At 38.3% G+C, this 14,021-nt stretch overlaps 1 protein-coding gene across 4 annotated transcripts in view; it reads right to left on the bottom strand.

Annotated features, from left to right (window-relative positions):
* ARMH3 (armadillo like helical domain containing 3) overlaps positions 1 to 14,021 on the bottom strand; it is a 178,824-nt gene that overhangs the window by 70,062 nt on the left and 94,741 nt on the right. For all 4 annotated transcript variants that reach the window (XM_036086236.2, XM_036086254.2, XM_078077198.1 and 1 more), the window contains one exon: positions 9,049 to 9,124. In XM_036086236.2, coding sequence (XP_035942129.1) covers positions 9,049 to 9,124 — 76 coding nt within the window. The remainder of the gene's footprint in view (positions 1 to 9,048; positions 9,125 to 14,021) is intronic.

The raw sequence follows: 14,021 nt of genomic DNA, 5'->3' as shown, positions 1-14,021 counted from the left end.
GCCTAAGTTCCAGTGTTGCCCCTGATGTCAGGTTGCAAATAATATCATTCTGTATTTCTGATCCCTTCTAGGTCCACATAAGTAGAGCCAAGGGAACTGAATAAAGTTGGATATGGAAGGGAGTTGCTTTCTAGAATGAAGTCCCATGCAGATCATCAGAACCAAGGCTGGTAAGACCTCCAGACTTGCATAGTGAGAACAATTGTTTAAAAAACATAATAATGAACATTTATATAGCACTGACTGTACTAGGTACTGACTGTGTGCCAGGTACTATTCCAAGTCCTTTACATATATTGTCATTTAATCATCTCAGCAATGACCCAGGTTCCATGAGGAAACTCAAAGCAAAGAGTGGTTAAAAAATGTGTCCAAAGTAAGTGGTAGAGCTTAGACTCAAACTCAGAGAACCAAACTCCATAGAGTCCCTGCTCTTAACCACTATGTTATGCCATCTCTTAAACAAGCAGAGCAATGAACAAAGCTAAAAAACAAAACAGAACAGGGACATACAGAAAAAATGTGGAGTCTCAAATTCTACACTCATCAGTTAATTCAGCCTGATTTCAGTTAACAAATCAGAACCGTGGTTATCTCAAAAAAGCAAAGTGGGTGCTGGGGATTGCCACGTGCAAAAAAATGAAGTTGGACCCTTACCTTACACCATATATAAAACTTCCCTTAAAATGTATCAAAGACCTAAATGTAAGAGCTTTCTTACATTCCTTTTCTTAGAAGGAAACATGAGAAAGCTGCAGGACTTGAATTGACAATGATTGCTTGGATATGACACCAAAAGCATGGTCAACAAAAGAAAAAAACAGATAAGCTGGACTTCACCAAAATTAAAAACTTTTATGCATCAAAGGACACAATCAACAGAATGAAAAGGCAATCCACAGAAAAAAATATCTGCAAACCATGTATTTCATAAGAGGCTGGAATCCAGAATATATAAAGAATTCTTAAAATTCAACAACAAAACAGCCAAACAACCCAATTTAAAAATTGGCAAAGGACAGGAATAGACATTGCTCCAAAGAAGATAGACAAATAGCCAATAAGCACATGAAAAAGATAATACCACTAGTCATTAGGGAAATGCAAGTCAAAACTGCAATTCAATAGCATTTCATACTCATTAGGACAACTATTATAAAAAAATAGAAAATAACGAGTGTCATCCAGGGTATGGAGAAACTGGAACCCTTGCACAACATTGGTAGGAATACAAAATGGTGCAGCTGTTATGGAAAAGGGTATGGTGATTCCCCCAAAAAATTAAAAATAAAATGACCATATGATTCAGCAATTCCACTTGTGGGTATATCCCCAAAGGAAGAAAAAGCAGGTTCTCAAAGATTTGTACACCCATGTTCATAGAAGCATTATTCACAATAGCCAAAAAGTGGAAGCAATGCAAGGGTCCATCAATGGATAAATGGATAAATAAAATGTGGTATACATACAATGGAGTATTATTCAGTCTTTAAAAAAGTTGAGGGGGGGGCACCTAGCTGGCCCAGTCAGTGGAGCATGGGACTCTTGATCTTGGGGTTGTGAGTTCAAGCCCCATGCTGGGTATAGAGATCACTTAAAAAAAAAATGGAGGAAATTATGATACATGATACAACATGGAAAGAACCTTGAGGATATTATGCTAAGTAAAATAAGCCAGGCACAAAACAACAAATATTGTTTAATTGCTCTTATAAATATGTTCCTAGAGTAGTCAAACTCACAAACACAGAAAGTGGAATGGCGATTGCCAGGGGCTAGGAGGAGGGAATGAGGAGTTACTGTTTCATTTCAGTTGAAGAATATGAAAAAGATGGCTCATGGTGATGGCTGCACAACAATGTGGATGTACTTAATGCCACAGAACTGTAGACTTAAAAATGGTTAAAATAGTAAATTTTATGTTATGCATATTTTCTTGCAATTTTCTTTAAAAAAGGCTAAGTGAGGGGTGCCAGGGTCGTGAGATCAGGCCCTGTGTTGTGCTCCGTGCTCAGCAGGGAATCTGCTCAAGATTCTCTCTCCCTCTCCTGCCCCTCCCACTCCCACACTCTCTTGGGCTCTCTTTCTCCAATAAATAAATCTTTAAAAATAATAATAATGATGATAAATTTAAAAAATTTAAAAAGTAAAGCGGAAAAAGACCCCAAGGGAATTTCAGATTGAGGGAAGGAGGGCTTTTATATACTAAAGTCACACTCACCTAAAATCACAGTAGCCCCAACTAAAAATCTTAATATTCCATTACAAATACCTGAATTTCTTCAACCAAGACTTCTTTACTGTACTGCAGTTCACCAAACCCAGCTATGACCTAATGCAAAACCTCACTTTGCAGCATAAACCAAGTTAGGGCAAAACAGATGATTAACCACATGGGATTCAGTGTTTGGTTTTTTTTTTCTAGCTGTAGTCTTAAGAGATTAGAGAACAGCAATTATTAGAATAATATGTAATGCTATCAGTCACTGGGGAAATATTATAGCAGCCTCATTTTGGTGCTTTGTTTTAATCTGCATAATGCTTTTCATTCTCTGTAATGGGAGATCAGCAGGGTCTGTTTACCAGAAGAAAGGTCATTACTGATAAATTCTAACCCAGGGGATAATCTGAGCCTGCCTGTCTGCCACTTTTGAATAGACAACTGGTCTAGAAGCTTATTTTCATGTACTTCTTGCTATTCAAGAGTCAACAGCCCAATGCCTCTGCTCCTGTCATTTGATTGCTTTGATCCGTATTTACTTTTCACTAGACTACATTGCATCCTTCAGCTGAAGTGCTTGGTGTCAAACTGTTCCTCCTCTCAACTCACCATCAATATCCATTCTGATTAAAGAACTGTGACTAAGAGGCAAATTCTGTAGCCCAAACAGGTTCATGGGCAAGGGGATTTGGAGGGACTCTGCCTAGCTGAGACCTTACATTCCCTTTCCAACCCTAATTCTGGCCATCAACAGTAATGTGCTCTCCCTGATTACTGCCTGTGGGCTTTTTCTCCATGACATTCAGAATTCTATATGCAGCCTGCTCCAAAGGGTGCTATGCCCAATGAACCCCCCTATCTAGAGGCTGCTGAGAGCTATTCTTGTTCCCCAGCCTCCCCAGCAGAGTGTACATTTAAAGCTTTCCTCCTCCTCCTCCCCCTCTTTTTTTTTTTTTTTTTTTTTGAGGGGATATTTTTTAGGATGAAGGAAAACAGCTACATAAGCACACAAGCAGGAAGTAGGGGAAGGACTACTTCAGCACTGAAACAAAAAGATCATGGAGTGAAGAGAGGGACAAGAGGCAAACTCACAAGGTGAACAATTAAGACATTTATTCTCATTCCAAATCCCAAGCTTGTCACTAATCACAGCAATATCTAAAAAGTCATTCTTGTCAGCCCTGGAGGGCCTAATGGATAAAAAGTCATTGCCAAAGAAAAACTAAACTTTAGCTTAATGCATTCCTAATATAGGAAAAATTTAATATATTAATCACAGAGTTAAAACTTTATCCACCTTAAGAAAATTACAGATCAGGAAAAAACCTATTTGCAGTGATTCAGCCACTATTTCTGTGAGCAACCAGAGAATAGGACTGTGAACTTGGTGCTAATAAAATGCTAATTAAGTGAAAACCATTAAGATGTTAACTTGAACAGATTCATTAAGGGCTTCAAATTACTTACCTTGAAAGTTGTTTGGTTAGATGAAGGTCAGATTTTAGTCTAACATTTTTCTTTTTCTCTTTTGACTAATTAGGTTAATAGCAGACATCTTCCTAAAGTATAGGACCTCACTAGGGTAACCTGCTAAGTGGTGGCAGGAAATATTTAGCATAGAAGTCTCCAAGCAAAATTTCCCAAATGCTTTCCTTCCAGTCCTGCATTTGGCCCCTCAGAGTATTTTTCCTTTGTGGACCAGCTGATCTGTGAAGGCAGCTGAATTAACAATTATACAAAGTAGAATTTTAAAGGTAGAGCAGTAATATTTTATTTTTCTTGTGGCAAAACAAAGGAACAACCCGCCTATGGGAAGGAACAAATATACGGCCCTGTACATTGATGACATCAGGTATTCCAATAAAAACAGCAGTTTCGGGGCACCTGGCTAGCTCAGTCAGTAGAGCATGTGACTCTCAATCTCAGGGTCATGAGTTCAAGCCCCACATTGGGCATGACGGCTACTTAAAAAAAGAATAGTTTCTCAAAAACTCTTAATTTGAAAAGATATACGCACCCCAATATTTACTGCAGTATTATTTACATTGGCCAAGATATAGAGGCAACCCAAGTGTCCATCAAGAGATAAATGGATAAATTTGTGGTATATATACATATACATTCACACACAATGGAATATTACTCAGCCATAAAAAAGAATGAGATCTTGCCATTCACAACAACATAGATGAACCTAGAGGGTAATACGCTAAGTGAAATAAGTCAGACAGAAAAGGACAAATACCATATGATTTCACCTACATATGAAATCTAAAAACCAAAACAAGCAAGCAAACAAACAAAAACAAACTTATAAATATAGATAACAGGGGTGCCTGGGTGGCTCAGTTGAGCGTCTGCCTTCGGCTCAGGTCATGGTCAGGTCCTGGGATCAAGTCCCACATCAGGCTCCCTGCTTGGCCGGAAGCCTGCTTCTCCCTCTCCCACTGCCCCTGCTTATGTTCCTGTTCTCGCTATCTCTCTCTGTCAAATAAATAAATAAAATCTTCAAAGATAAAATAAATACAGAGAACAAACCAGTAGTTACCAGACAGGTGGGTGTAAGGGGATGGATGTTATAGGTGAAGCAGATTAAGAGGTACAAATGTCCAGTTACAAAATAAGATGAAAAGTAGAGCATAGGGAATATAATCAATAATACTGTAATAACTATGTATGGTGACAGATGGTAACTACACTCATCATGGTGAGCACTGCACAATGAATAGAATTGTTGAGTCGCTATGCTGTACACCTGAAATTGATAGAACATTGTATGTCAACTATACTTCAATTTAAAAAACAGCAGTTTCTAAGCAGCTGCATTTTAAGAATCTCTCTGAAGGATCAAACAGGAAGAGAGAGACAAATTGTTTAAACACAAATAACTCTGACAATTAAAGAGCTGGCATGACTAAGCCACGAAAGACAAGTGAAAAGCAAACAGACTGACACTTGAGCAAATTTAGGCCTCCAAGCATGTGGAAGCACTTTTAATTTTCACTGTCACAATCTGAACTCCAAAAAACATTAAAGTCTGCAGCCTTTCTGCTGCCTTTCACGGGCTGTAAGATACTATGTTAGGGTTGCCATTAGATGTATTGCATTCCAGAAGATCCCAAAGACATAACTTGTAGCTGTCATCAACTACCAAACCACCCTGAGGCCCTCTCAGCTGTTAGTTAGATGTCTGAAAATTCCATATGCAACCCAAACCTTCTCCATGGTTATCAAAGAGCATACTACAGGAGAGGTGGCTAAGAGTTCGTTCACTCTGCCTTAGGAATCTTTTCCAGCTGCGGGATTAGCACAAATAATCTTTATAACAACAGAAGTAAATGTTGCACGCTATCACAGATTTACTTTTTTTTTTTTTTTTTAAGATTTTTATTTATTTATTTGACAGAGACAGAGACACAGAGAGAGAGGGAACACAAGCAGGGGGAGTGGGAGAGGGAGAAGCAGGCTTCCCGCTGAGCAGGGAGCCCGATGCAGGGCTCGATCCCAGGACCCCGGGACCACGACCCAAGCTGAAGGCAGATGCTTAACGACTGAGCCACCCAGGCGCCCTCAGAGTTTTACTTCTAAGCCTCTATATACTCTATCCTTATTAATAAACTTGGTGGCCAATAGTTAAACATCCCATAGTATCCCTGGGAGACCCATGGGTCCAATTTTCTGACACAGTCTCTTGTTTTCTAAACCACCCAAAGTTAATAGTGTCATGGATGTACAACACAAGCTCTTAGAAAAAAACCAAGGGAGCATAAGGCAGCACTCATTACCACTGGAGTGGAATGCAGACAGGCATACCACTTTTTCACCCTCAGCCAAGAGAATACTAACTCTGAGAAAAGAAACTCCCTGCACCATCCTCATTCAAAGCATCAAAACCTACCTACAAAAAAAGTAAAACATCTTTCAAGGTTAGGGATAACATCTTAAGTTTTATAGAAGGGATATATGAAGACATACTTAGGAAACATCCTAAGGAAGGCTCAAAATGCTAATCCTAAAAACAGTATGGCATTTACTAAAAAAATTAAACAGAATTATCATATGATCCACCAATTCCACTTCTAGGTTTAGGCCCAAGAGAAGTGAAAGTAGGGACTGGACAGATATTTGTACACCCATATACAAATAACCAAAACACAACGACCAAAGGGTGGAAGCAACCCACTTGGGATTTCATCAATGGATGAATGGAATAACAAAACACGGCATATACATACAATGGAATATTAATCGGCCTTAAAAAGGAAGGAAATTGTGACACATACTACAACAGAGATGAATCTTAAATACATTATGCTTCAGGCCAATATTTTATAGTTGACTAAGTGCTTTCACATACATTATATAGTTCTCACAACTATTTCCCCATGCAAGAGTTGATATCATCGTGATCTTCATTTTATAGATAGTGGAAAGAGGTCCAGAGGAGCTAAATAACTTGCTCAAGGTCACACATTAAGTGGTAGAGACAAAAATTTTAAATCCAGCTTCTCTAACTAAAATTTCCATGTTCCTTTCAACACATCATGCTGAGTTTTCTGTTTACCTCCATGGTAGCCTTTGATGCAACTCTATGGGAGCCATTATGGTACAGAAGAAGCAGCCCTGGGGTGCTGGGCTGGCTCAGTCGGGGTGCCTGGCTGGATCAGTCGGTGGAGCATGTGGCTCTTGATCTTAGGGTTCTGAATTTGAGCCCCAACTTGAGAGTAGAGATTACTTAAAAATAAAAAAAACCTTTAGAAGAAAGCGCCCTGAGCCCTGGACTTGGGGAGTTAAAGGACCAATGATTCTCAGCTTTGCCAAACAACAACGGTGGGACTTTCTGCAATTCACAATATCTTTAAGACTCAGTTTCCTCACTGGTAAAAAGTGTATTTTTAAAAGCTTGTGATATACTCTATAGAGTTTGAATACTGAAGAAGACAGTATATAAAAGAGCACAAAGCTTAGCACTTATTAAGTGAAAATAAGTGTCAGAAAGGAGAAAAAGTAAACTTTAGCTGGCTTGGCATCACAACTATTTTGCCCTGATCTGGCCTTAGTGTGATAAGCGACATTCAAACACATTTTTCCTGTAATCTCTTGAGAAAACTGACTGGATCTTTGATACTTTTGACATAAACGCCAAGTCTAATTCATTAGTGACAGTGAAGATAATCTAATTATTCCCTGCAGCAGGTTCATCAAAGAAATGTGAGGAATGAAAATGAAGGTAGAGGCCTGATGGAGACTTGCAAAGAGAAGAAAGAGGTCATGGTTATAGGCATCCGCTCAAAGTTCAGCCCAGTCCTTTCTGGGCTATTCACAAAAAGCATAGGCCAAACGCTTAAATCAGCTGTTTGATGGCCCTTGGGAAGAATAAGGACAGCAGCCAAGCCAGAAGCCACTGAAAGGGAAAGCAACAAAGTAGGAGATAAAGCAAGCATAAAGGAATGTGATCAAGGAAACAGGTCCCAGATGAAAAGGAGCTGCCTGGAAAGCCTAAGTAAATACATGAATAAATAAACACAACATAAATTATACCCTTATGAACTTCATACTCCAGCCCAGAATCTGGAGCTTCTTTCAAACACCCACATTTGTCATACTGCCCTTGGGTCACAAAGGGATATTTGGGAGAAGGCAGTTTGTAATTCCTGATTCTTTTTATTTATCATAAGGCCTCACTATAGTATCTGGTTTATTTGCTAGGTACAGATATGCATTTGTGAGATTTATAAAACTGTGTTTGCAGCAAAATGTCTCTGGGGTCAGGTAAGGCAGATCAACCTTCAGTGCAATCTTGTTAGCACATCTCACCCCCTTGCCCCCTCACTCCAGCTCTCCCAACACACACATTTCACACTTCTCCTTTTGTTCCCAGACGTGCCAAATACCACTGTAAATCACCACAGGACATTATACTTTTTTTAAAAAAAGGAGAGGGAGAGAAAAAAAAATTAAAAAGAAAGGAAAAGAAAAGAAAGATACAGAAATAAACACTAAATCCCAGCGCTGTCACACATTAGAATCTATACCAAGTTGTAGATGTGCATTACCATCACTGGGAATGTCTGGCAAGGCTTACATCTGGAGCTAAATCAAGTTTCCCCATCTGTTGGGTTTGCCTCTTTTACTCAAGTGTTAATTTTTCAATTGTTTGCAAGAACAATTTAATAATTGTTGAGAAAATGGGAAATGATAGGCACAAAGGGAACAAGGAATGTAAGGAAAGTCAGCTTGAGATTTCATGATACTGAAAGCACATTCTCTCCATTTACAAACAGCTCACTCCTGTGAGTGTGTGGTATTTCCTCAAGACCCTAAGCCAAACTCCATGTCTGACTCAATTTTATCCAATACATATAACACTCTGTAATTGCTTTGCTGTTTCATAAGGAACCTAAAATAACTTAGCCCCATGAGCTCCATTTGCCTCTGTTTACCACAAATAGAAAGAGCCATGTAAAGCAAAACGTCAAAGTTCCAGATCCCCATGAGTCATTCCCTGAACTCACAGAGAATGGCAGAAAAAAATTTTTCAGAGAAAAGTTTTCGGATGGCCTATACACAGAAAACACTTTGGCAACAAAGGGCTTGCAACCATCTCTTGGTAAGAAAATTCATAGAACAGCACTGTGAGCTATTTCAATATGACAATATGAAAGTCTCATGCACTCCTGCTTTTCTTGATCAAGTACGACATTTCTTCCACTCCTACAGATATCAGGGCTTAAAATAGCAGTGTTCAACACACTCCACTCAGAAAGGTACAATAAACCTCAGGATGAGCCAAGGAATGCTGAAAGAGGTAAGTTCTCATTCCTTACCTGATATTAACTAATGCATGGGTCACCTTGCTAGCTGCTTCTTTCCACTGGCCTGCATTGGTAGAAAGCCTCAGGACTATAAGGAAGAAAAGAAAAAAGATCTGTTAGACCCCCGTATAAAACACAAATATGAGGAATAAAGATACATCTTGGAATAGCTTTATTAGAATAACCAAACAGAGCCTATACCAACATTCCATTTAAAACTTCCTCATCTCAGAGAAAAATATTAAGGGCTTATTCTCAACTATCTTCACCAGGATTTTTTTTCTCTAGCTTTTTTTCCTTTCTATCAAAATACTCCTCTGCCTTGGGTTCCCCTCCATCTACTCCCTACTAACAGGTTTCCATACTTAGTTTTTACATTCATTTAAAATCTACACTGAAGTGGTAAGGTAAGATTAATCTGGCTGCCACATTTATCATTTCCCTAATGGCTGGGGTTGATTTAGTGGAAATGGCTGGCTGAATAAGTATCCCCTCCTGCTCCATACTTACCTTTCTCCTAAAGATTTAAGCTGGGTCAAACAGGGCAAATAATCTTGCTAGATAGAGGATGGTCATGTTTCAACCAAGGAGTAACCTGTTTTAGCTCCTATGACTTAACTGTGTGACCTGCAACATGAATCAACAGGAAAAGCCTTCCATTTTCTGACCACATTCTATCTCTTTTCCACACTTACCAATAGGAGGAAAGATGATGGAAATATAGAACATCCTCAATCAGCTAAGAGCTTCAGGACCATACATACAGTACTGATACCACTTTAGAAAAGAGACAAACCAGCACAACTGCTCCTTGGAAGAGCAAGCACATGGTGGGCACCCCAAGTTTATGTTTTTAATGAAGGAATAGTTAACAAGAGCCAAGTTTACTATGTGCCAAGAAGCGAACAAAGTTAGGTTATATGAAAGATAGCATAGAGATGAAGAAACAGACTCAGAGGAGACAAGTAATTGATCTAAGTCATTCAAACAGTTGTATGTAACTGAGCTAGACTTTGAACCTGGAGAGTGTGACTCAAGAGCATGTACTTATAGTAAATGGTTCTGAGTATGAACCCTGAAGCCAAACGTCAGAGTCCAGTTCCTGCCCCTGCCATTTACTAAGACAATAATAGCAATACTTACATGAAAAGATTATTATGAAAATTAAATAAGTTAATATATATAAAGCCTTAGATCAGTGTCTGGCACATAGTAAATGTTATATATTAGCTATTATTATTTAAATAAATGGCCTCCCAAACAAATGAATGAATATATCTGAGACTTTCCCAAAGGAAGAAAAGTGGAGCCCAACAAACATTAAGAAATGTGTAACCAGGGGCGCCTGGGTGGCTCAGCCGTTAAGCATCTGCCTTTGGCTCAGGTCATGATCCCAGGGTCCTGGGATTGAGCCCCCCATCGGGCTCCCTGCTCAGCGGGAAGCCTGCTTCTCCCTCTCCCATTCCCCCTGCTTGTGTTCCCTCTCTCGCTAACTCTCTCTCTGTCAAATAAATAAATAAAATATTTAAAAAAATAAAAATAAAAATAAAATAAAATAAACTATTATTTAAAAAAAAAAAAAAGAAATGTGTAACCAATTTGCCCAGGAACTTTATACCTGAGTACCATCACTAGCTACTCCAGCCCATTATTCTAGCAAGGAGAGTAACAGCAGCAGCTAAATCTGAGGGAAGGCCTCTGGCTGTAACCAGGAAAGAAAACTCATTCTAGCAATACCACATTTTTATAAATTCATGCAATTTTATGAAAGAGAGTATGGAAGCCTTAATAAAACATATTATCAGAACACTCTTTTCTAATTTATAAGATTTAGTGCTGGGGAAGTTGGTATAGTTCCAAGTAAAGGTCCTTTAGTTAAAGTGTATGTACAAATTTAATCATGTGATGAACACAATTGTTTAAGCAGGTCAGACATATCTTTTCCAACTCAACTGTGAAACTCCTTAAATGTGTTTCACTAGATCCTCCACTAGATCATAAATTCTCTGAGGGTGGGGACCAAAACATTTATGGAATTGAGCTGAATTTTCCTCTCCTTAACTCAGAGAGGTATTTAACTCTGTCCATGATTATTTCTCTGTAATATTCTGTCAGCTCTGTTCCTTAGTGAACAGGCACCAGATGACCTCATCACTGCGTTTCCTTTAAAAATGCCATAGGCTTTTACATTCTTTTCTGTTACCAAATTTAAACACAAAATTATTTCAAAATGCCCTAAAAGCTTCAAGCTAAGGTAATCATTTATGTAGTAAATTATAGTTCACAAAAATAACATATTACACACCCATTTTAAATAGAGACGTAAGTAATAGTAAAAACTGGAAACAACCATAATTTCCATGAAAAGAATGGTTAAATAAACTAAGCCCACACTGAAAAAAAAAAAAAAGATTTAAGAAAAGTACAAAAAAAGAATATTTTATGACATGTTTTAAAAAACCACAAAATAGAAGGATAACATGATTACAACTATGTAAAACTATGCATACGTGTAGGCTAATACACAACTATGAAAACAATCATAGCACTAGAAAGGAGAGACTGTAAAATTTATTTTTTCCATCTTGATTTTTCTTTTTATTTAGTATTTATAATTATTTTTTTTAATGAAAAAAAAAACCAGTTCAAAATATGGTATCATTTATGGTTCAGGGCAGTTCCTTCCTTTGGAGGGCCTTCCTATTCAGTGGACTTCACTGCAATAAATTAATGTCATAGAAATCTTAAATGTGTGCCTTCATCAAAAATGTTTCAGTGAGCCTTCCTCTTCTAGCCATGACAGAAGAACAAAACATAATTTACCCTCCTACCTTAAATGACAGAACCCTGGACAAAACAGATGAAACAACAACTACCAGACGTTGGGTAACAGGCATACAGAACTGTGATCCCTGAAGAAAAAAAACAAGGTGAGCCCTACGATTATCCCAGCTTACTGCATGGAGAAGTTTCTAGCCTATGGGACAGGGAGGAGGAACCTATACAGAACCCAGAAGTCTTGCCAAGCCAAAGACATAGAGACCAACACTTGGAGAGGCCAAGGCACCTAGAATTTGTGAGACAGAGTACTGTAGAAGAGGGAGTTTGACAAGGAACTCTGGAGGTCTGTAGAAGGTTCCTCTTACATCTTTTGCTGAATACTGATGTGCATATATAGGAGAGCAAAATACTCAAGGCTGGGCACAGAGAACCACTGGAAAGGAAAAGAAATTGTTAAGCTCACAGAGGGCTCCACAAGTAAAATAATTTGTCTTTCCACCAGCAAGAGTAGAAAGACCTACTCATACATTGGTTGTCAGACAGAGTCTGCAGATGGGTAATGCATTAGCAATGGGGCCAAATTAGCATTAAAGATGGCTCTCAACCTCCCCTGACAACCCTTAAATACAAACCTGAAAGGATAAAACTGATTTCCAAATAATGTAACCACATTCTAGAACAAAGTTTAACATTATATAAAATAATATAACAAAATCTAGCACTCACAACATTAAAATCACAATGTCCAAAATCTAATTTAAAACTTACCAGGCATTCAAAGCAGGAAAATACGACCAAATAAGCAAGAGAAAAACCAGTCAACAGAAACAGATCCAAACATGAGGAAAATTAGCAGAATTAGCAGAAAAGGACATTAAAACAACTACTGTAAATATGCTCCATATTCTCAGAAAGACTGAGGAAAATACAAATACAATGAGGAAAGAAATGGACATATTAAAAAGAAGTCCAAACAGAACTTCTAGGGAAGAAAAAACCTTCTGAAATGCACACTACACTGGATAAAATGAACTAAGATTAATGAGATTAACAGCATATTTAAAAATACAGAAGAGGCATCCAAATCGGGAGGAAGAAGTAAGCTGTCACTATTTGCATATGACATGATACTATTTATAGAAACACTGAAGACTCCACCAAAAAAACTATTAGAACTGATAAATGAATTCAGTAAAGCAGCAAGATACAAAATTAATATACAGAAATCTGTGTTTCCATTCACTAGTACCCAATGATCAGAAAGAGAAATTAAGAAAACAATCCCATTTATAATTGCATCAAAAAGAATAAAATACCGGGCGCCTGGGTGGCTCAGTTAGTTAAGCGACTGCCTTCGGCTCAGGTCATGATCCTGGAGTCCCAGGATCGAGTCCCGCATCGGGCTCCCTGCTCGGCAGGGAGTCTGCTTCTCCCTCTGACCCTCCCCCCTCTCATGCTCTCTCTCTCTCATTCTCTCTCTCAAATAAATAAATAAAATCTTTAAAAATAAATTTAAAAAAAAAAAAAAAAAAAAAAGAATAAAATACCTAGGAAAAAACTTAAGAGGTGAAAGAGCTGTACTCTGAGAACTATAAGACACTGGTGAAAGAAACTGAAGATGACATAAATAAATGGAAAGATATACCATGCTCATGGATTGGAAGAATTAATATTGTTAAAATGTCCATACTACCCAAAGCAATCTACAGATTCAGTTCAATCCCTATCCAAATACCAATAGCATTTTTCACAGAAATAGAGCAAATAATCATAAAATTTGTATGGAACCAAAGACTCTGAATACCCAAACCAATCTTGAGAAAGAAGAACAAACCTGGAGGTATCATGCCTCCAGATCTCAAACTATACTACAAAGCTACAGTAATCAAAACATCATGTTACTAGCACAAAAACAGACACATAGATCAATGAAACAGAGTAGAGAATCCAGAAATAAACTCACATATATTAATCTATGACAAAGGAGTCAAGAATATACAATGGAGGGGCGCCTGGGTGGCTCAGTTGTTAAGCGACTGCCTTCGGCTCAGGTCATGATCCCAGGGTCCTGGGATCGAGCCCCGCATCGGGCTCCCTGCTCCGCGGGAAGCCTGCTTCTCCCTCTCCCACTCCCCCTGCTTGTGTTCCCTTTCTTGCTGTGTCTCTCTCTATCAAATAAATAAATAAAAGAAAAAAGAAAAAAA

Source organism: Halichoerus grypus, chromosome 7 (assembly GCF_964656455.1).
Source record: "Halichoerus grypus chromosome 7, mHalGry1.hap1.1, whole genome shotgun sequence".
Lineage (NCBI taxonomy): Eukaryota > Metazoa > Chordata > Mammalia > Carnivora > Phocidae > Halichoerus > Halichoerus grypus.
Note: the sequence above shows the minus strand (reverse complement) of the source record. Positions and strands in the feature narration are given on the sequence as shown.